Source organism: Struthio camelus, chromosome 27 (genome assembly GCF_040807025.1).
Source record: "Struthio camelus isolate bStrCam1 chromosome 27, bStrCam1.hap1, whole genome shotgun sequence".
In the NCBI taxonomy this organism is placed as follows: domain Eukaryota; kingdom Metazoa; phylum Chordata; class Aves; order Struthioniformes; family Struthionidae; genus Struthio; species Struthio camelus.
This window is the reverse complement of record NC_090968.1, coordinates 4307558-4328154: the sequence shown is the minus strand read 5'-3', so window position 1 is coordinate 4328154 and position 20597 is coordinate 4307558. Positions and strand designations below refer to the sequence as shown.

The window sequence follows — 20597 nt, the reverse complement described above, 5'->3', positions numbered from 1 at the left end:
GTCAGATGGCTTTCTATTTAGTAGATGTTTTCAAAAGGAGTATGTTACTAACTGTAATACATTTAGGTTTTGTTTGTTTTTTATCACAGCTGTTTCTTAGGTGGTAAATTTTCTCTATTATTATCATGTTTTTGTTCTCCTTTATATTTCATACCACAAACATGTTTTCTGATGAAGTGTTAGGCAGTAACTTAATCCAGGGGTGCATAGCTTCTGAAATCATGTTATCCAGAGGTTGATAATTAATGTTCATAATCGTTCTGATAACTCATCCCTACTCAAGGCTAAAATTTCCATTTCAATGGAAAGGGGATTGATGCAAAATTAAGTGTGACACAGATCGTGGGGGTGGAGTGGAGGGGGTGGGTGGGCTGCTCTTTTCCGCTTTCCCCATCTGAAAGTGGATTTAAGCTTCCCAGGTTGGAAGCTCTCAACAGCTGAGTTTCATGATTATTAGAAAACTGAACTCCACTATGGCATTCACATTCATCAGCTGGCTGGCATTTAAAAATACAGAGATGTTGGATTTGGTTTTGATTACTTGTTTGTTAAAAGGCAGAGCAATACTATGGTTGGGGAGAGGAAAGCCTGTGGACAAACTTGAACTGTTTTGGGGGATTATATATTATTGCAGCCACTGCAAAAATAGGCTTGAGGAGAACCTGTGACATTTAACTGCTTGTTCCTAATTTTGAATAAATGTTGTAGTTTTACAATCTGTGAGATTATTCACTCACCTTTCTAAAAGTTATTTAAGACGGGTACTGGGAGTGGGTCTGGATTTCTGCCTCTTATGCCTCTTATGTTTATGATATTAATAACTGGTGTCAAATGTCCTGGGAACGGTGATGTAGGTTGAAAGACCTTTGTTTCAACCAACAATAGAACTGAATTAGTGTGAATAGGAAAAGCAAATAGGCACTTCCTGTCATATTTTAAGGAAGACCTTAGTATGGGGGAGCATGTGTATTAAGAGACTTGAGCAATTTGCTAATGCATTTAGTTTATTTGTCAGCACTTTTTTCCAGTAAACGTTCTCCTCTATGTTTGCGTATATATATGTGTATATATTGGTCTTCCTAAATATATTCATAATACTAATAAAACAATGAGTCAGGGTATCCCATTTGTTTGAATAGATTCTTTAGGGTATTCAGGGGCAAAACTACAAACCTAAGTACGTTAGAATCTGAAGATGGTATGTCTTAGTTGTTTTTCAAGTTAAAACTTAGAGGCCCTTTGCAAAGATTTGAGAGTATTTGAACTAAAAAAACCATCTGAGTAGAGCTTCAGACCACCTTGACGTTCACCTGGCATTCATAGGGTATTGTAAAAGCCCAGAACAATGTCATTTTGCTCTTTCTAGAGATGCAGTACTAAATATTCATGAGATTCATCAGAATTTACACCCACAGACTAAGGAGGAGAGTCTTATTCAGCATATGTTGTTGCTAGTTCAGTGCCATAAAATGGCTTTCTCTAAGTGGAAAACCTGTTTGTCTCCAGTTGCTGTTTCAAGGCAGGGGATGCCTTTCAAGACCCAAAGGAATGCTTGTCAGGTATTAAACAACCCCTTCCCGTTATTGAGTCTGAGGTATTTTCAGGCTGATCTAGCTGGTGTTGGAGCAAAGTTGGAAAAGGCTCTATCTTGAGCTGGTAACTCATCTGCTTTGCAGCAACTTGCAAATTTAATTATTTGGATAGTGATAGTTTTCCAGAGTTGCTTTTGTCCCTGTGCCTTTAAGGACTACACAAAGGTTTTTCTTCCTCACAGTTCCTGGGAGGGGAAATCATAGGATAGATTAACTTAGGTGGATGCATGAAATACACCCTCAGAGGTCCTACTGGTACGTAGGTGAAGGCAGCTCCCGTGATGATGAGTTCCAGAGTGTATCACACTTTCATATCAACTCAGGCTGGACCTAAGCTAACCTTATTATTTGAATATATAGCGCCTAAGACAAAGACAACCAAGTCTAGCAGTAATTCTTTGTGGTGTTTGCTTCTGGATGATCTTCTGGACTTAATTCCCTGCTTCTTTGCATGTAATTAGACAAATTGCTCCTTACTCTGTTCTCCCAACTGGATGATGTGTAGCATGGGGGGAGAGGGGGAGGAGGAAAAGAGAAGGGTGCTAGGAAGCTCCATTAGTTTGCAGTTTTTTGTGAATTAAAAGTACTGCTGTGGTCAATTTACTTTCTGTTTCCACCTAGTGGGAGAAGGGGGTTTGCCTATTGGTTTTCTGTGCATGTTTTCTGAAAGGAACTGCAGTAATGTCCTTTCTCAGGGTTTAAAAATAGAAAGTAATTAATCAGGGTGGTGAGAGTTAATGGTTTCTATCCAGAAACAAAGTGGCTTTATATTTGTTTATATGGAGAGAACATGTTTGTATCTGCTACTGTTATGAGTTTAATATGAGAAGCTCTTCATAATAATTTTTGAAGCACTTTTTTAAAACCCCAAATTAGTTTATTAAAAAAAAAACTAAAACACTATTTAATTCTTTAATCAGTTGAAACGGTTTCAAGGCAACAGCTCAAAAATCTTCTCAGCCAACAGATCCTTGTCCTTTAGTTTTTTCTTCTGCAAGTTTGCAGTGAACTTTGTATTTATAAAAGGAGTTGAAGAATGCAGCCCCAGGTTTGGTGAGCAGGTGTAATGTTAACTGCACAGTCGGGTATAGCCCAGGAAGTGGTTGCTGTAATTGTGGTACAGCTAATGCTTTGCTAGTTCTATAGTGGATCACAGCCTTAAATCAATTTAAGGTTTGAACATTCTTTCCTAAAGCTCATAGCAATTTTTAAATGCTTTAACTCCTTTTCCAAAGCTCAGATTTTAAAGATAATTTATATCCTTTTAAATGATAGAAGTACTGAGCAATCGGTTTACATTAGTGTATATCACATCTGTTTTCAGTGTGCTTTGACTTGCTACTGTTTGTCATCTGTTTTCTCTATGCCACCACAGGTGTCTTGGAGACACATACTGGAGACTTTGCATTTCCTACTGTAGATGGAGACAGGAAGTTAGTGGTCTGTGAGGTTTAAGTCCATTTCCTTTCCCTTCTAGAAATGTCGAATTCTGACCTTGTTCAGGGAACCATTTTAAATATAAGCTTGTGGAGACTGTGTACTTACAGATAGAAATGCATTTAATTGGCATTTTAGTTGTGGACAGATACCCTTTTGCAAATACAACTGTACTGTCTGGAGAGGTGATCACTCCCTAGTCCCCCCTTCACCCCCCAAATTTGGTCATATAATCCCTTGTTCAGTTCAGTTTCAATGAAGCAAGTTAGTTTAGCAGAGAGCCACTATTTAAACTGGGTAATCTGTGTGAGGGATCATTCACATGAGCCTGGGATGGTGGTAGTGTCTGTCATAGGTGATGTGTAGTGTTCCCTGTAGTGATTTCTGTTAGTACTGAGCGTTGCTGTTTTAGAACATTTGTTCTTTGGCCTCTTGCCTAGGTCCAAAAAAGCTGGAGGAAAATGGTGGTAAATTTGATGGTGGAAACTTGAACTGAATTGAGACACTGAAACTTAACTAATGTTGACCCACAAACAGCAATTGCACAGTGAGGCTTAGCAATTGTTTAACAAACACAAGGAGTAAAATGCTCTGTGCCGCTCCCCATACTACTTTAAATATTGTCATATTGAACTTAACGTTTGTTTTTTATCTGTTACGTTCAAATGGGAAAGTTATTTTATCGCATTTAATCTAAGATCGCTTGAAAAGGTTTCTGAATGTTTAAGGAGTTAATTTTTCCAGATGAGTGGTACTGTATCTTGGTTGATGGTGATTCTGTTCCCAGTTTTACTACTACCTTCTAGGTAAAACATTTCACATGCACATTTCATTATTTTTACAATTTTATAAATAGTATTCTTTGTGAAGGGTTTTGAAATTCAGTTCTGTATTTCAGTTCTGTGCTCTGCAATTCTAATGTCTGCTTTTCCCCATGCTTCTCCCTATTGCTGACAGGAGCAGCTTCTGTTGTGTAGGACAGACAGAATTGGGGTTTTCTTCTCGGAGCATTGAGCCTAGTAAAGCTATCTGGAAGAACTACCAGCCTGGCATAAATTAATGCCAGCAAGATTAAGACTGCTATTACTTTATAACTTTGGTGGGAGGGAATGGATATTTGCTGCTCAGTAGCAGTTGCCTTCTATGCAGTCTTGACACTTGACAAAAATAGCTGTTTGTGTAAAGTCATGAAACCACAGAGTAATACTGGTTTGAGCTTAGTAGTTATGCTACATCATCTCCAGACTATCCAAGAATGTTATAAGTATTTCTGTAATCAAAGCCATCCTAAAAAAAAAAAAATCTATATCTATATCTCCTATAAAATACTTATGGTACTGGTTCCTTCCCTTAGCTTGTGGTGTTCCTGCTTACATTTAAAAAAAAAAAAAAAAAGTGACTGCATTCAAGCTCCTTGTACTGAAGGCTGCTGATAACGGAGTTCTAACTGTCAATGCTAGCATGTAGATTTGACTGTATCCTTAAGTATTCCACTCCCTTCCGAGATTATTCTTTGCTATGTGAGCTGTGCTTCACCACTGAAGAGTAGAACCCTGCTCACCTGTCAGCCCACTGTGAGCTGAATCAGAACTGTGGAGTAGGAATCTGTTGTGCTAATATAATTTAGGAAACTAAAGGTAAAAAGCTGAATCAGAAGAGGCCCAAGCTTTGATTTAGGGAAAACTAAATGGCTGAACTAGGACTTGCCTGTCCTGCAAAGTGTTTATGTTGTTTTTCCCTACAAAAATGGGAAAGGTTGGGGAAAGAGAGGGAGAAGAAACAGAATGAATGAGAGAAAAGAAATAGGAATATAGGAAGATCCAAGAAATGGGGAAAATATAACATGTTTAGGACTCTTTGACAAGGTTTATTTTTAGTTATTTAGGGTGGGTACTTTGCACTGTAAATTTCAGATGTGGAGTGCTACATGTACTCACTATTTTGAGACTGTGCTGTCTTGTGTGTGTATTTGTGTGCCTATGTATACATTTAAATAGGACTGGGAGAGGCTCAGCACTTACAAAATACCTCTTTACCAAACAGGACTAGAATAGTTAGAAATTTTTTTTTTTTTTAATGGGGGAAAATGCCAGGAGTATTAGTGGTGACTACACAATTTTACTTTCAGCATCACAGGACATGGAGGATTTGAACAGACCATGGGATGGTAGAAAATATTCTGTAATTTTTCTCCCTGTGTGTAGATTTCTAATTTGCACAAGCCAGTGAAACCAACTTAATTATTGTCCTTTGCTTGGATCACTTCTCTGGCTCATGCTTGTTTGTGCTCTAACACTGGCAGGGCCAGCAGTATGAAGCTTTTTGGAGATCATACAAATTCCAATCCCCTCTGTGTTAAGGGGCTTTGTGCACTCTGTGTGCAGCACTGTCACAGGACTGGTACTTAGGAGAGAACAAGTAACCAGCTGGCTCTTGCAATACTGATGGCACAGGACTGCAAAGTTCTGCCACAGAAAGATCGCCTCTTTCTCTCCTTCTGTCTTTCTCACATATACTTCATCCTGCACTCTCATATCTAAAGAAATAATATATTTTAATGCCCTCCCCTAGCAAAGAAGAGGCCTATTAAAGGGCTTCTGGAATGACTCCTGAGAAGTAAATTGAACAGTAGGAATGCCTTATCCTAGCTGCTTTTGATTTTGTTGCCTAGTCACTTCAGAGAGATGGAATGAATGTGGAGAATCATCTTGAAAGTGAATGAAGAAAAGGGAAATGAAGTCAATAGTAAAACTGGTCATGGTAACTTTAAAGTATACAATCCCTGTGTTCCCTTCCCCCTCTCTACATACATAAATTATGGATGAGGCTGGAATTCAGAAGGTTTCTCTTCTTTTATACCATCAGTACTAAATAGTGCTTGTCATTTTGGTTTCTGCTCTTTCCCTAGTGTGTATAGTTGTGGTGTCGTGTGTCTTGGGAGCTCTCTTTTCCACAAACAAATATGCATAGGCACTCTTTCTTAATCTTATTTAAACAGCCTTTCCTGTTCACTTCAAGATTAACACTTTATTGTCTGGCTCCTGAGGCTGAATGTGCAGTGTATTAGGACTCTTGGTAAGTAAAATCAAAATCATGCAAATAATGGGGTGCTGTTGGGATGATACAGGCATGCAGAGAGCATTGTGCAGCTTCTTAAAATATCTGAAGCCTTGGAGGAATTTATTCCAGAACTATTCTGCTTTTGTTTTCTCTCCAGCTTCCCCCTCCCCCAACAATGAAGTACGTGACTCCAATGCAGCATCATTGGTGGAAATGAGAAAATCCAGTTCAAAATGTTACAATTTTATGTCATTAACTATGACTTTTGAGAGTTTTAGGAATTCGCATCTATTTAATAGTCTGAAAAGAGGCAGAAGGGTTTTGCCTCACCTTGGATTAGAAAGGAATAAAAAACTTACAAGCGCTTTCCAGACAATTAAAAAATTACAGAATTATAAGTCAATATTAGTTCTTTTCATCTCCCATTTTTCTGGGCTCCTTCATCTTAGTGTCTTACGATCTCCAGGTTCTCCTGGACAGGTGCTCTTGGACACTTTTGAACTCATTGACTTTATTTAAAAAGATAAACTCGGAGGAATGGCTCAGGTATGCTCAGTAATTGTGCCGCTTGAATTCAAGAATTTTGTGCCTCGTGTCATTATCTGTCCCTGTACTTCTTCCTCAGTTGGAGGCTTTTTTTGAGCTTCCCTGGATTTTAGTAATGATCCTAATTGGTGTCTTGAAGTTTTCCCAATCGAGGCAGTTGCTGAAATCTCCATGGGATGATCAGCTGATGTTTAGTTTGATCAGAATAGCTTTTTTACATACTGAAGGCTGGCAAACTGAGGAAATGGCATCCGCATCAGATCAGTGAATAGTGTTTTTTTGTTTGTTTTTTGTTTTTTTTAACTCCTTAAAAGAGAATTATCGACCTATAGGAAACCTGCTATACATTATGGAAGGGATTTGTTTCAGTTACTTTTTTAGAAAATTCCAGAAATGGTATTTTCAGCCACTGGGAAGGTGTATAAACAATGAGGAAGAACCAAAATGTTTTTAAATACTATGATTCTTTGTTCAGTCCTTGGAAACATCAGATTACTCCACTTGTGTAAACATACTGATTTACTTACTCTGCTTAGGCAGCAGATCAACATGATTCCAAAAACTTGCACAGAAACCTTTTAGGTCTGGTGAAATAAAGACACTCTTTGTTAACTGCCATGATTGACTTATTGCTGTACAGTAGGTGACATGTTTTGCCTACCAAGCATGTTTTATAAGCAAAGTTTATATGAAGTTCATGGTACATTAAAATAGATAGCTTTTTCTCCACTAATAAAATATACTTTATTCTATCATTAGAAACAAATTTAATATAGAATTGCTTTTCAGGTTCACAGTGGGCCTTCTGGAACTAAGTCAATGGAGTAAAATGTTCTTTGCTTGTTTGGACTGATAAAGCTGTCCCATTCCCATATTCCATAGGCTTGTCCACAGAGGGGAAAACTTCAGCACAACCCTTTCTCTAATTATTTCTGAAAATTTACTTGTGATTTTTTTGCATGTGTGATTCTTGTTCAGCATTCATACATTCACTGAAAAGCGTGGAAGGCCCTCAGAATATGAAAGGGTTCTTCAGTGTCTGTCAGTGAGTTTTGTATTTCAAGCAGCATTTTGCTTTAGAGGGAAAAAGCAGTTCAGATGTGTCAGAAGCATTTATTAACCATTCTCTGAACAGTGTAGCCTGCCTGCTTTCATTTAAAACACTCATCTCTCATCCTCTGGCCCAGAGCCTCTGTTTTTCATATGGTCTGAATGCTGCCTGACATAGTTACCTTTCTACAGAGGATCCTGGAGTCACTTTTTGGATTATTTTAGATTTTAAGTACCTTTGACTTGTCTAGAAGCAGCTGTTCTGTTATCAAACCAAGACTGTAATAGTTATACTTTCTGGGGGTGGATCTTGATGTTTCGGAGATGCTTCAGCTTTGGCGGATGCATCTTACAGGGCTAGCAGCACAGCAGAATGCAAGTTCCAGGTGGTGTTACTGCCACAGAAGCCATTTTTTATGCTTAAAGCTTTATGTGCACTTACTGGTAAAATGCACTATATTAATAAAACAATTGTAAAAAAAAAAAAAATTCCTAGGCAACAAGAATTGCAGCTTTTTCTGCCTTGGTGATGATCACGGTTGATATTGGTCCCTCTTGAAGACGTTTTATAACAATTTGACTTTCTGATTTGATATGAAGGTAAGTTTGGGTCGTGCCTTTTTGACAATGTGCAGGATTTTAGTTGTTTCTTTTTTTGATTTTCTTATTTCAGTCAATTTTTCCCATTTTATCTACCCTCCATTTATACATGTGGTATATACTGGAACTACATCTGAATAGTTTTCTATAAGGCTAAGTTTTTTCAGCCCTGTTATACTTTTGTAAGGTGAATTATTCAGAATAGTAAAAATCGATGTAATTAATATTAAGAATTACAAAACTGACTGTTATCTTTACCTAATGTGAAACAAGTTATGTTTGGTTTCAGCAACTTTCTCTTACTAATAAATTAGAAGTGTGTACCTGCCACTGGTAACAACCTTTTTCTGAGCTTCTGGCGTGTCCCCCTTTCAGATGGTGAATTCTGAATATGTTGCATTAACATTATCAAAACTTTGTAATAAACGTCTTCTCCCCCATCCTGTTCTCTGTCAAAGCTAGACACCTTGTTTTGATTGCTTTGTTCCTAGACTTGCTAGGAGAGCAGCAGGTTCCTGTCTCTCCATGCTTCCCATGGAAAAACTAGTCTTGAATCTAGTGAAGATAAGTGCTATGACCCTGAGGTAGTCTGGATTTCTGTTTGGCACTTAAAAGTGAAGATACATCATTGAAACAATACATAACAAGCTCAGAGCAACTTTTAAAAATAAAGATCATATGTATAAGAAAAAGCAAACCTGAAAGCAGTGTTGCAACAAACTAGCACGTAGTTGCTGTATCTGGGAGAACTGTCTGGAAGTTTTGAGAAATCCCAGGAGAGCAGACTCTGCCCTGTTGGCATGTGCAATAAGTCAGTGACCAAAGCCTCTTTTTATGGTTCTGTAGGATATTTAAGATCACTGGCTGTTTGGCCATACTCTTTTGTTTCTCTGAAGTAGTGGTACAGCTGTGATGTAGTTCTGTGTTTGAGTCACCTGCTGGAAAACACTTTCACTAGACACAACATGCACAACAAAAGTAAGTGGACTTTAAGTTGTGCAGATTTTTTTTTTTCTTTGACCATTATTTGGAAGTATTTTTTCGTAGTCTCAAAAGTGTTTCTACAGCATTAGCAAGTGTGCGCTAAGGGATATTTAGTGCAACTGAAAGACAACCCATGTGCCTTGGGGATGGGGGGAGGAACACTTTTCAATACTATGATAACCCTTGAGTTGCCTATCTCAAGTTATGCAGTCACTGAAGTTTATTGACTTTCATGAAAAGTGATGGGGGCTTTTTACGAGTGATGACAGTTGTGTGTATATTGAGATGTGTGCGTGTGTGTTGTAAGTGATAAACAGGAAAGTTTATATCCTTAACAGTAGTCATGCTGGAAAAGCTTATAAAATCCTTCCTTGCGGCCAAGTTGCTTTTAAGGCTTTTTTTTTTTTTTTTTAATGCAGGTATTCTGGTCTTTCATAGGAATCTATTTTTCAGTAATACCTCTTTTTGGATGAAGAGGTTTTTTCGCAGGATTTTTTTGTTTTTTTTGCAGGCTCTCATTGACTTATCTTCAATTCTGATGGCTTTTATAGTTTGAATAGTGTAGAATGCAAGCAAAGACTTCTTGTCTCGTAACAGTGGCAAAAAGTCTGGCAATTCCATATCTCTCTAATGCGCAAGATGAATCACTTTTGCTTCTCTTTTAGATTTTGGGAGAAATCTACTGGGAAGATTGGACAGGAAATTAGGTATTCTGGAAGACTTGTCATTTTACCTTGTGCAGGACAACTGCTGAAAGGAGCAACCTGATGATGTATGTTCCGATTCTCTTGCTGGAAAAACCGAAGCCACCACTGTCTCCTCCTGTCACCAGTTAGAATAATTGATTTTTTTTTTTTTTTGTTAGTAACCCTTTTTTTGCTGCAAAATTGGAGAGAATTCTAGTTTCTAAAAAATAAGCTGTCATTTTGTTCTCTCTGGAGCTCCTGAGCTATGGTGACCTATTAGATTTTCCTCAACTCAGGTGTTTGTCTTGACTCTACTGACAGAGTTCATTTCGGCAAGCTTTATTTCTCTAGTTACTTAAAACTACTATTTCTTGTTACCCACAAAAGTCTCTCTAAAAGTTGTCACCTCTTCTTTCATCTTGATTTTTCTCTATTAGTGATGCTTACACAATAATGAGAATATTGATAAGAGCATGTTATCCTTCCTGTACTTGATTAGCTGTGACTTTGATGTATAAGCAATAGATAATTTGTTACAGACATTGGAATATAAAAGTTACACTGTCTTTAAGTTCTTCTAATAATCCAGTTGGAGTTATGTTGTAGCATATTAACATAATGTCCTAATTCAGTATATCTGAATAGTAAAACTATAAAGTTTTTAATAGAAACTTGCCTATGAGCATATCTGCTTGGAAAGGTTATAGTAGTTTTACTCCAGAGAAGAACTACTTGACTTACAGGGAGTAAAAGCCATTCAAGAAAGGAAGGGATTTCTGTTACTTTGAGATGTCGGATGCTGCTTGTTGTCAAAGGATCAAGCTGCCTTGTGGGCAAGACACAAAACCAAGCTTCAGAAAAATTAAGTTAATGATCCCTGAAGCAACCTTTCTAAAGTGACTTTATTTGTTTTTCTTATTTGGGTTTCCCCATCTGTAAGAGTGATTAAATTTAGTATTCCAGTAGTGATAAGTACACTATAGGAATGTAGATGTATGTTTCTATACATTCTATTAGTGTGGGTGTGTGGTGTGTTTTGTTTTTTTTTTTTTTGCCAGAATGGTCTTTATCCTGTGTCTGATGTTGCACTGTAGTATTTTAAAATGAAATGTCAAACTTCATCTTTGTGTCAAAGATGTTTCAAGACACTTGGGAGGAGGGGGGAGACAAATCTGGTCTCACAAGGCATGGGTGCTGCATATTCATTTAGTAACTTTGTGCAAGTCTGTTAACAGATAATGCTGATCTAACCATATCCTGTGAGGGGTATGGTTATCAGATAAGGTTTTGATGGTTACTTATCTCCAACACTGATGCTTGAAGAAGAGGGCATTGAAATGAACTCTGCAGTAAATAGTAGAATGCCTCGTATTTCTTAAAGCCATTGGCATTAGTGACAATAGAGCACCTATTATCTGCTGCTTGCTCAGATATTCCTCCCTGGTGCTGTTTGCTTATGGAAGACTTCATTTACAAGCTCCTGGGCAGTGAGAGCAACCCTCTGTGTTTGCAAGACTCCCACCTAGAGACTATAGCAAAAAATAGCATGCACAAAAGGGAGGAGGCAGAGAGAAGGCAGCGCGTTCTATAGATGCGCTTTTGCCCATTGCAGCACTGAAGGACTAAAATCATCCTATGTTTAATTATCACGGGAATTCTAGCTGGTATTTGAAAAGAAAAGGCTAACATTCATTTTATTTGGCAACAAGGGTGTTAATACAGATGAAAATACACAAGCGAATCAGTGCACTGCGGAAGATGAAATGCTTCCCCTGTCAATTCTCAAACACTATTAAATCCGCCCAGTTGAACACCAGTGCCTTGATGTCTGTCTCTTTCTTTGACCAAGGTATGGGAATACAATATTCTTAACGGTGAGTTATTGGATTTAAAATGTTTGGTTGCTTTACTTTCCAGTACTGATTTTGTATAAAATATGCATTTCAGCTCTGTTTTGAGATGAGTTAATAAGAAAGCATTTTTCTGCCTATTTTTTTTAGCACATTTATTTTGTCCTTGGAGAAGGAGCAGTTAAAGCTTACAGTATAGAAGGTGCACTAGGCTCTATATATGCATCCTTAGTTTAAAAATGAATTATTAATTTGCTGTTGTGAGTGCTAATAAGGAATGAATTTTTTCTTTCTTAAAATAGAATTGGTCCAAGTACTTGAAAACATCTTCTAGATAGTTGATCAGGCATTGAAGAGTTTCAAGTCCCTTGCCACCACTAACTGAGCATGCTGTTTTTATCTTGGAGGTGTGGGGAGGATGTTAGTGCTGAAAGTCCATTCACTGATGGAGGTTCATGCAGCTAAGCCTATAAAAACAGGAGCTGCATCAACTTGCCGATCACTGATATCAAGTTTTGTGCATATGTATGATTCACTGAAGTATTAGGAATGAAAATCAAGATGAGAGAAAACTTGGATTGGAAGGCCTACTTCAGGCTGAGTGAAATAGTGTTTAAGGAGTGATCTTGAAAGTTAAAATACAAATGCAAAAAGTGAGACTGTTTAGGATTGTTGCAGAAAAGTTGGCAAGTGGTTAGCTTTCCACTACGTAACACTTGTGTAACTATTAAATACAGAATATATTAAATCAACAGACTTCAGAAAATTTACTTTTTATCCCTTAATGTAAAATTTCTTTGTTGCTGTGTATTGTAATAATTAGGCTTCAAGCCTGAGGCTTTTGACCTTGTAAAAGCCTTAAGGCTTTGATCTGTAGGATTTTGACTTTTCAGTGATTTTTTTTTTCATCAATCAAATAAGTACTATGATGAATTTATCCATCTATTCTGTGTTTAGATTTTTAGAGCCAATTCTTCTTTGCTTTTCTTCCTCCTCCCGGCTTAGGTCTGCTGATAAATTGCCATGTTATCATCTCCATTCTAAGACTGGCTTAGCTTGCAGTGTTACATTTCTGAACGTGTTTTTAAAATAAGTTATTCTTCTGTATACTAGTCACTATTGAAAGATGACTTACCTTGTTTTTCTTAAATTATTTGATAACTCTCGAGGCCTCCTTTTATCATATGATTACAACAACATGGTTTGCATTGTATGGAACAGTCAAAAGTAGACTGCTTGGTTTGCACTTCTTTTCATATGTATTGAATTTGATTACTTGTATGTTGTCTCTATACCATGTCCACCCGTGAAAGGTAAACACTGAGTGCCATATCTTCATCTAAATGGTCTGCATTTTAAATCTTACAAATGTGAGAGAGAAATCATTTCATCTTGTTCACAAATATGTGAATGAATGTATGAAGTAACAGTAATTTTCCAGGGGGGGGAAAAACATATATTTAAGTGCGCTCAGACTGAGGTTTTTCCATGCGTGATCTGGACACTGGTATATTTACATACAAGCTTATATCCTATTTATGTACTTAACACTGTATTCTTGGAGAAATTTCAGCCTGTTTGTGTTTCTGCAGTTCCATATAATCATGGTAAGGTCAACTGTGATAGGATAAACCTGTATCTCTTCTTTCTTCTGTGGCGATCTATGCTGTGTATTAGAAAACAGAACTGAGCTCTATATAACTGTTCATGCCAAGAATCTGACTCTGCATCTTTTGCCTCTGTTTGAGGATTCTGCAGCAGCATTTGGCCTGCTTGTCTAGGTTGTCTTTGCATTGTGCAGTTTTGAGACAGACTTGTATGCTTGTAGCTGCTGTGTAATGCAGTTATTGGAAAAGAACAGCTTGCTAATGTCCTTAGAGGCCACCGCCCATGTTTGAGACAACCCAAGGATGATGTAAGCTTCACCATGGTATTTAAATAAATAAGAGAAAAAGTTACCTGTTTTACCTCAAAATGGAATAAACCTACTGCTTTCTAGCATAAGATGCTTTCCTGATATGCTGCAGAGTACTTCCTGTTATAAGTTCAGACAATGTCTTTTATTTAGTAGTAGCTTTCAGTATGTAGAACAGGTACTGGACTTGCTTTCTTTTGAACTCTAAAACAGAGAATGGAGAAACCTTCCAACAGAAAACTTGGATACATTGCTTTATCTGCGTTGGTCTAAGAATGAAGGCAAAATAGCCTGGACTTGCACGTGTAAAAATCTTAGGTACTTCCTTTTCCAGAAATCTAAATTTTTATAGACGCTCTTGTAAGAGCAATTGCAATTTGATGAAGCTGTTGCTCAAAGAGTGGTCCTTTTTATCTCACAAAATGCATTTTTGCGCTATAAACAGATCAGTTTGCTATTAGACATGACCAATTTTTATATGCATATTCACACTTAGTATAAACATTCTTATAAAAATATTTGTAGTAATGTAAACCTTCTTCATCCAGAAAAGTGATACTAAAGTTTTTTTTAGTCAGTCTGAACTCAAATCCTAACTTTCTGTAGCTGTTTCTGTTCCACCTCCTTGTATTCCTTAAGATGCTGATGTCTGAACATCCTCACTCGAGGAAGTTTTGCTGAAGTTCTCAAATGTGTGTAGAGTCCTTAAAGGGTGGTGGTGGGGGGGGGAAGGTACACAACACCTTTGAGATCAGATGGGTAATGAGCATGTGTCCAGTCCTTCTATCAAGAAGGAACAGAGAAAACCAAGGTACAGTACATGTGTGTGCTTATACACAAACCCTCCAAAATATTCAGTGAACACACTGAACTTAACTCTGGTGCTGCAGACTGGTAATTGATTTTTTCAGATGTATATCATTTTAAAACGTCCTATGTTTTTAGGGAAACTCCTGTTTGTGTTTTGTAACATAAGTATTAAGGCACTGAAGTATTAATTTTCTTTTTTTCTTAATCGTAGCTTTCTTGGCCATTTAATATTTAGAAGGAGAATTAATTTGTGGGGTTTATCCTTGTTCCTATGCAGCGGATATAATTTCTACGGTAGAATTTAACCATTCTGGAGAGTTACTAGCGACAGGAGACAAAGGAGGTAGAGTTGTCATCTTTCAACAGGAGCAGGAGGTGAGTGCTAACTCCTTAAAGCGTATAAGCATATTAAATATTTTCCTCTGTTCCTATTTATTTTCTTTTTAAAGAGGAAGTGTGTGATTTTATAACAAATTTTAGGAAAACTGTATGCCTGTGTAATTGAAGTGATTAAAATTCTAAAATTGAAAAGTAAATTATTTATTTAAAACTTGGTTGACAGTGTTAGAAATGACTTCAGTTGTAAGATGTCAGCCTTTAGCTGTGGTCTAGGCTACTGCTTAAAGTGAAGATAAAAATGGGCAATGCGATGGGACGCCGGAAGACCTTGGGAAAGCTAGAAGTGGTTATTTAACAATGCTTTACGTGGTGGTGATTATTTCAGATTTCTCTGTAGTCGGGAGAATGGCCTCTTCCGTTCTGAGATCAATTGGGTAAAATAGTTTAAGGCTCTTGTCAACATTTATTCCTTTAAAGGAATAAGACTTTCTGCTAGTTAAAATGTGTCACATGAAAGTCTTAGTGCTAGGGGGAGTTCTCTTTAAAAGCCATAGGACTGCATCCTTCATGCTGTTTTTGAGGAGGAGCTGGAGTTTTTCTTCACGTCCACACTCCTTGTGCTCATATTTGAAGTTAACATTCAAACAACCTACTATGAACTGCTTTGTCTTTTATGCAGAAGAGTATTTGTTGGTAGTATTATTTAGTACATAATGCTAAGTACAGCAGTGAAAAACATTGAAGGAAAGTAATTTTCAGTATAGAGGAGTCAAACTAGTAAACATCAGTGCCTTCAGAAATCCCCCCTCCCCCCCCCAAATATGTTTGTGGGATGGGTCGGTGTCCCTCTGTAGTGAATACAAACAGTTTGAATTGCTGCATTTGATGTATTTACTTTTAATTTATGCTGTAAATATACTAACTGATTACAGCTTTTGTCCCCCATGAGATCTGCATTTCTCTGATGCATCCCATCTCTGCATCAGGTACAGAATTCCTCCATCTCTTCTTTTAGAATATAAGCTGATTTCTCTGCACATTTGCTTACCTAGCTTTCATGTTTACACATGTTTACACAAGCAGTGCATTTTCCTCAATCCTGAATTAGAAATGACTGTCCAGTAAAATAGGCTTATTTTTATTCCTCAGCAAAATAATACAGCATCTCTTGCTTTAATCTTTTGTTTGGTCTTCAGAGGAGATAAAACATGGTTTTAATACTAGAAGTTATTGCGCTCATATTAAAATAAGCAATCAACATTAGTATTTGTGTATAAGCAATAGCAAGGCTTATTATTAATCTAACTGACAACCAAAGCAATTTGTTTTTTATCAGTAGATATTACTAAATATTTTCTGTTAATTTTATTTTTGTGGGACACTCTGAGATACAAGCTTGAAGCTGTATTTTTTTTTAATTCTTTATAAGATGTTTTATGCAGTGAGTAGCTCAGCTAATACTAAAATCAGAGGGGAAAAAAGCTCCTGAGAACTGAATCCATTTAATATTATCTGTATGTGAACCAAAGATACCATTTCAGGAAGAATTTAAGTTCTGAAGTCCGTTCTTAAGTTTTCTTGTTAGTTTCAGAGCATTTCAAGACATTGCAGTGCCAAAGGAAGCTAGGAGCACGGCTTCCAAATATTATGAAAGCTATTGTAATCTTCTGTATCTTGTGAGAATTTTTTAAAACCTTCCCTGCTACAGCAAGCCAGTTAGGTTATAGTACTAAGTGTAGTAGGTTATACTGTAGTATAACCTACTACAGTTAGGTTATAGTACTAGTCATCTTTTCATTTTATATTTCTTTTGTTCACCAGAGAATTTTAGACAACCACCTTCCTGATACCAGGGAAGGGTCTCTACTCCCACCTCAAAGGTCGGAAAGTTGAGATGGAGCGGTGGGTTTAACTAAGGCCATATTTAGAAGTTGACTTGATTAGAATTTATTTCAGAGGGAGGATAAAAAGGTAGTTTTGTCATCTCTTTGCCTAGAAAAGTCATGATGTTACTTGTTTTCTCAGTGTTTCGTTTAGTCCTAATTCGAAAAATCCCACATCACAAGAATTCCACAGTTCCCCAGAAAGAGTTCCTTGTTTCACTCTTCCTGCTTGTACAGCAGCAGCAACTTGTCTTTGCACATAAATCATTTTGGTCAGTTGATGCCACCTAGTGGGGTTTGCCTGACTGACTAGCTTCATGCAAAGTTTCTTTGGCTAGGCTTTGAGATTAACATAATATGCAGAGTATCTTTACTATAATTTTCCTGTAGTTTAAAAATCAGGCACAAACTCTTGCTTGCTTAAATTTCAGGCTTTAGTTTGCTTCCTTTAGCTTGCTTCAATTTACTTTTCAATTTAGTTAAAGTTTTAAAGAGCTAATTGCATCTTAAGTGGGTTGTCTTTTAATAATTGACTCCTTTAATTTTTGATGCATAACCCATGGCTCTTATGCCCTTTTGATCTGGGAATTTGGGTCTAGTAAGGACCATCTGGGTCATCAGATTCAGTCTCATACAATTGGTTTTGACATAAACTGACCTCCTCAGTGTTCAGGGAATGAACACTGGAACTATATTCCTTAACACACATTATAGGTGGTTGTGTCATAGGCATGCCTGTCTACAGCACGTTTTAGGTACAAGATTATCTACAAGGCAATTGTGAAGCATTTTGGGTAGATTCATGTACCACCTTCCATCATGTTGCGTTCCAAAGTGCTTTGCAAACTGTACATACAGGAAGAAAACCACTAAAATACAATTGCTCTTTATAGAGTTACACAAGCTTGTGTGACTTTACTCACTACTAAAATACTGCCATCTTTGGGCTGGAATGTGGCAGCTGTTCTGCAACATAAAGCAAGTAATATTACAGTATTCATTTCCTGTCTTAGTCTTATGTATCTAATTGAAACTGAAGGAGGAATCTGTGTACACAGCCTGTAATTACCTAATTTGGAATTTAACGTAAGGTAGTTGGGCCAACACCTCTTCTTGTTTTGAATTTTGAGTACCGTAGGATGATCCAGTGGCTTAAGTCTTGCTTTCTATCCCAGGGATGGATTTAATATATTATTCTACTGTCTAGTCCTGTATAGTTTCAACAGAATACCCAAGAAATATATTTAAGGCTGAATCATTGTGGGGAGTGCTGAGCTGAAGGAAAGAACACGGAATCATAACCAGCATTTCCTAAAGCACAATAGATTTACTTTGGAAGTCTCCTGTTCAATGTAGTGACCCTGCTTAACTTGTTAGGTCTTACTGAGACTCGGAACAAAGTTCCTTCCGTTCTCTAGGGTGGGAAAGTATAATTGATAGGTGTGGTACAATATTCTAGTGCCAAACTTTATTTCCAAGGCATTTTTCTTCCTTTCCCTTCCCCCTCCCCCACAGCTTATTGTAAAATGTATGAATTCCTGCCAGCTGTTAATATAAGGGTGTGAAGCAAGAGAATATGATGCAAGGACTGTGACAAATGTGGGCTAGCAAGGATCATATCAAGAAGTATCTGAGTGAGGTGTTAAGGGATGAAATGAATGGATGGACATGAGACAGATATAAAAGAAGGAACAACATCCCTTGTCAAGAATGTATCACAAGAAAGGCATCTGATGGTGCAGCCCCTTGAAATGCATGGAACAAGAACATGTATCACACAGTGAAGCTTGAAGTGATTTCAGTTGTACCTAGTGAACAGTTTCAGAAATGGTTCTGGTTTCTTCTCTGCACCATACCTGCTGGAAGGCATTTAAGGTTCACAGTCCCTGCAGTGCAGTACTGGTGCACTGTCTAAAGCATCCCTTTTAGAAGGAAGAGGAAATATGCAAGCTAAGATGTTTTTCACTTTTCCAAACAGTTCTTTCGTCCTTAGGCTAATTGCGGATATGACTTTTAAGGTCAAAGACGTACTGAGCTGAGGTGTTCCCCCCTCCCCCTTGTTTGCAGAATAAGGAGGAAGAAAGAAGGCTCCTTAAAAACAGATTAGAAGTTTTCAGGGATTGAGGAGTTTACAAATCAGAATTGCAGACTGCTTGTATACACTTAGTGGTTGCATGTGGGAATTCCCATGGTGAGCCTAGCAACCTGAGCTTACCCACAGAGTAGGTTTGCCGTATGTGTGGCTAAGTTTCTTTTGGAGAGTATCTTCCTGAGGAAACTAAGATGAGATGTAGTTAAAGATGAGAGAATAATTCAGATTTTTGGGTTTTCAACAACAACAACAAAATGGAACAAAAACCCCTTACCAACACACTCATGCCTAGAATATTTAGGTAAAAAGTTAGTTTGTAATTTCAGCTGCTTTGAGTTAATACAAGAAGGGAAAGTGAACTTGCTGTAGATGTGTGTGATAACTAATCACATGGCTGAGGGGAGTTTCTGGAAATTCTAGGAATCAAGAGCTGCCACAGTAACTTTCCTCTTCGGTGCTTTCTTAACCAAAATAGTAGAAATTCTAATCAAGCTCTTGCAAGAGATGATTCTCATTTTCTGTTCTGCAGGCTTTTAAAATAAGGCAAGTTGTAAACCACAGGATACTCGCAGTAAATCTGGCATAGGCTATAATAGAATTCAGAAGTCTTAACCTATTCTTATTCTAATTAGCTATCTGCCTATGTACGTGCTGTGTGAATACCTAGTTCTGTCCTCTGCCTGCAGCCCTCGCAAAGCATTGTGTATACTGCATATACATCTTGATCATTTAATTTTCTTTTTAGAACAAAACTCAGTCTCACAGTAGGGGAGAATACAATGTTTACAGTACCTTTCAAAGCCATGAACCAGAGTTTGACTACTTGAAAAGTTTAGAAATTGAAGAGAAGATCAACAAAATTAGGTGGTTACCCCAGAAAAATGCTGCTCAGTTTCTACTGTCTACAAACGGTAAGTTATGACTTAACCATATGTGAATGTGCAAAATTTAACTTTAACTAGGTTCATTATTAGGATTTTGTCTAATCCTCCCCAGTTCCAAAAGATTTGGTAACAAGTTATTTTTAAGTAACTTGCAAGTATCTAAGGATTTGGCTACACAAGAGTCATACTATTTAAATATGCTGCTGTTCCTTCTTATATTGATAGAAAATTCCTGCAACACGGAGCAGTATATTAGTGATTTCTTGATTTGGTTGCTTTACAGCAAAGGAATGTTGCTGTCATTCAGTATCTTCATATGTGTATAACTGCATCTGTGAGAGCAGTCATTGGTAATAATCCTGATTCGAACTGAAACTTGCTATGGTAGTTTTTTCTAAAAAGAACAAACTGTGGAGGAGGCCTCTTTAAAGTATTTTATCTTGTCCTGTTTTCTTTTTGTAAGTTTGAGGTGAAGCAACGTTTCTATCCAAATGAAGTTCTTATTTCCAAGCAGTAGTTTTTCATTTTGTTTTGTTGGTACAAGTAGGTGGCCTGGCCTTGTTTGAAGGCTACACGTCGAAGAATATCAGTTGTGAAGATGAATAATGTCTTTGTTAGAGCTTTGATTTGAACCTGTGTGGCTGTTTCATTTCAGATAAAACAATAAAGTTATGGAAGATCAGTGAAAGGGACAAAAGACCAGAGGGCTATAATTTAAAGGAAGAAGATGGACGGTATAGAGATCCTACTACAGTTACAACACTACGGGTGAGTAGTTCATTCTATGTGAATTAGCCATCACTTCCCATTTGAGGTCAGGTGAGCGAGCGTTTTTAGTGTGTGAAAAGTAAGCTGGACACACTCAAGTG

The 20597-nt window shown here is 37.4% G+C and overlaps 1 protein-coding gene across 9 annotated transcripts in view; it reads left to right on the top strand.

Annotated features, from left to right (window-relative positions):
• PPP2R2A (protein phosphatase 2 regulatory subunit Balpha) overlaps positions 1–20597 on the top strand; it is a 45798-nt gene that overhangs the window by 18439 nt on the left and 6762 nt on the right. For 4 of the 9 annotated variants that reach the window (XM_068920637.1, XM_068920638.1, XM_068920639.1 and 1 more), the window contains 4 exons: positions 11665–11804; positions 14808–14905; positions 19590–19755; positions 20384–20496. In XM_068920637.1, coding sequence (XP_068776738.1) covers positions 11665–11804; positions 14808–14905; positions 19590–19755; positions 20384–20496 — 517 coding nt within the window. Of the gene's footprint in view, positions 1–9934; positions 10042–11664; positions 11805–14807; positions 14906–19589; positions 19756–20383; positions 20497–20597 lie in introns of those variants that run through there. The other 5 variants (XM_068920640.1, XM_068920641.1, XM_009665668.2 and 2 more) reach the window with 2 other exon arrangements.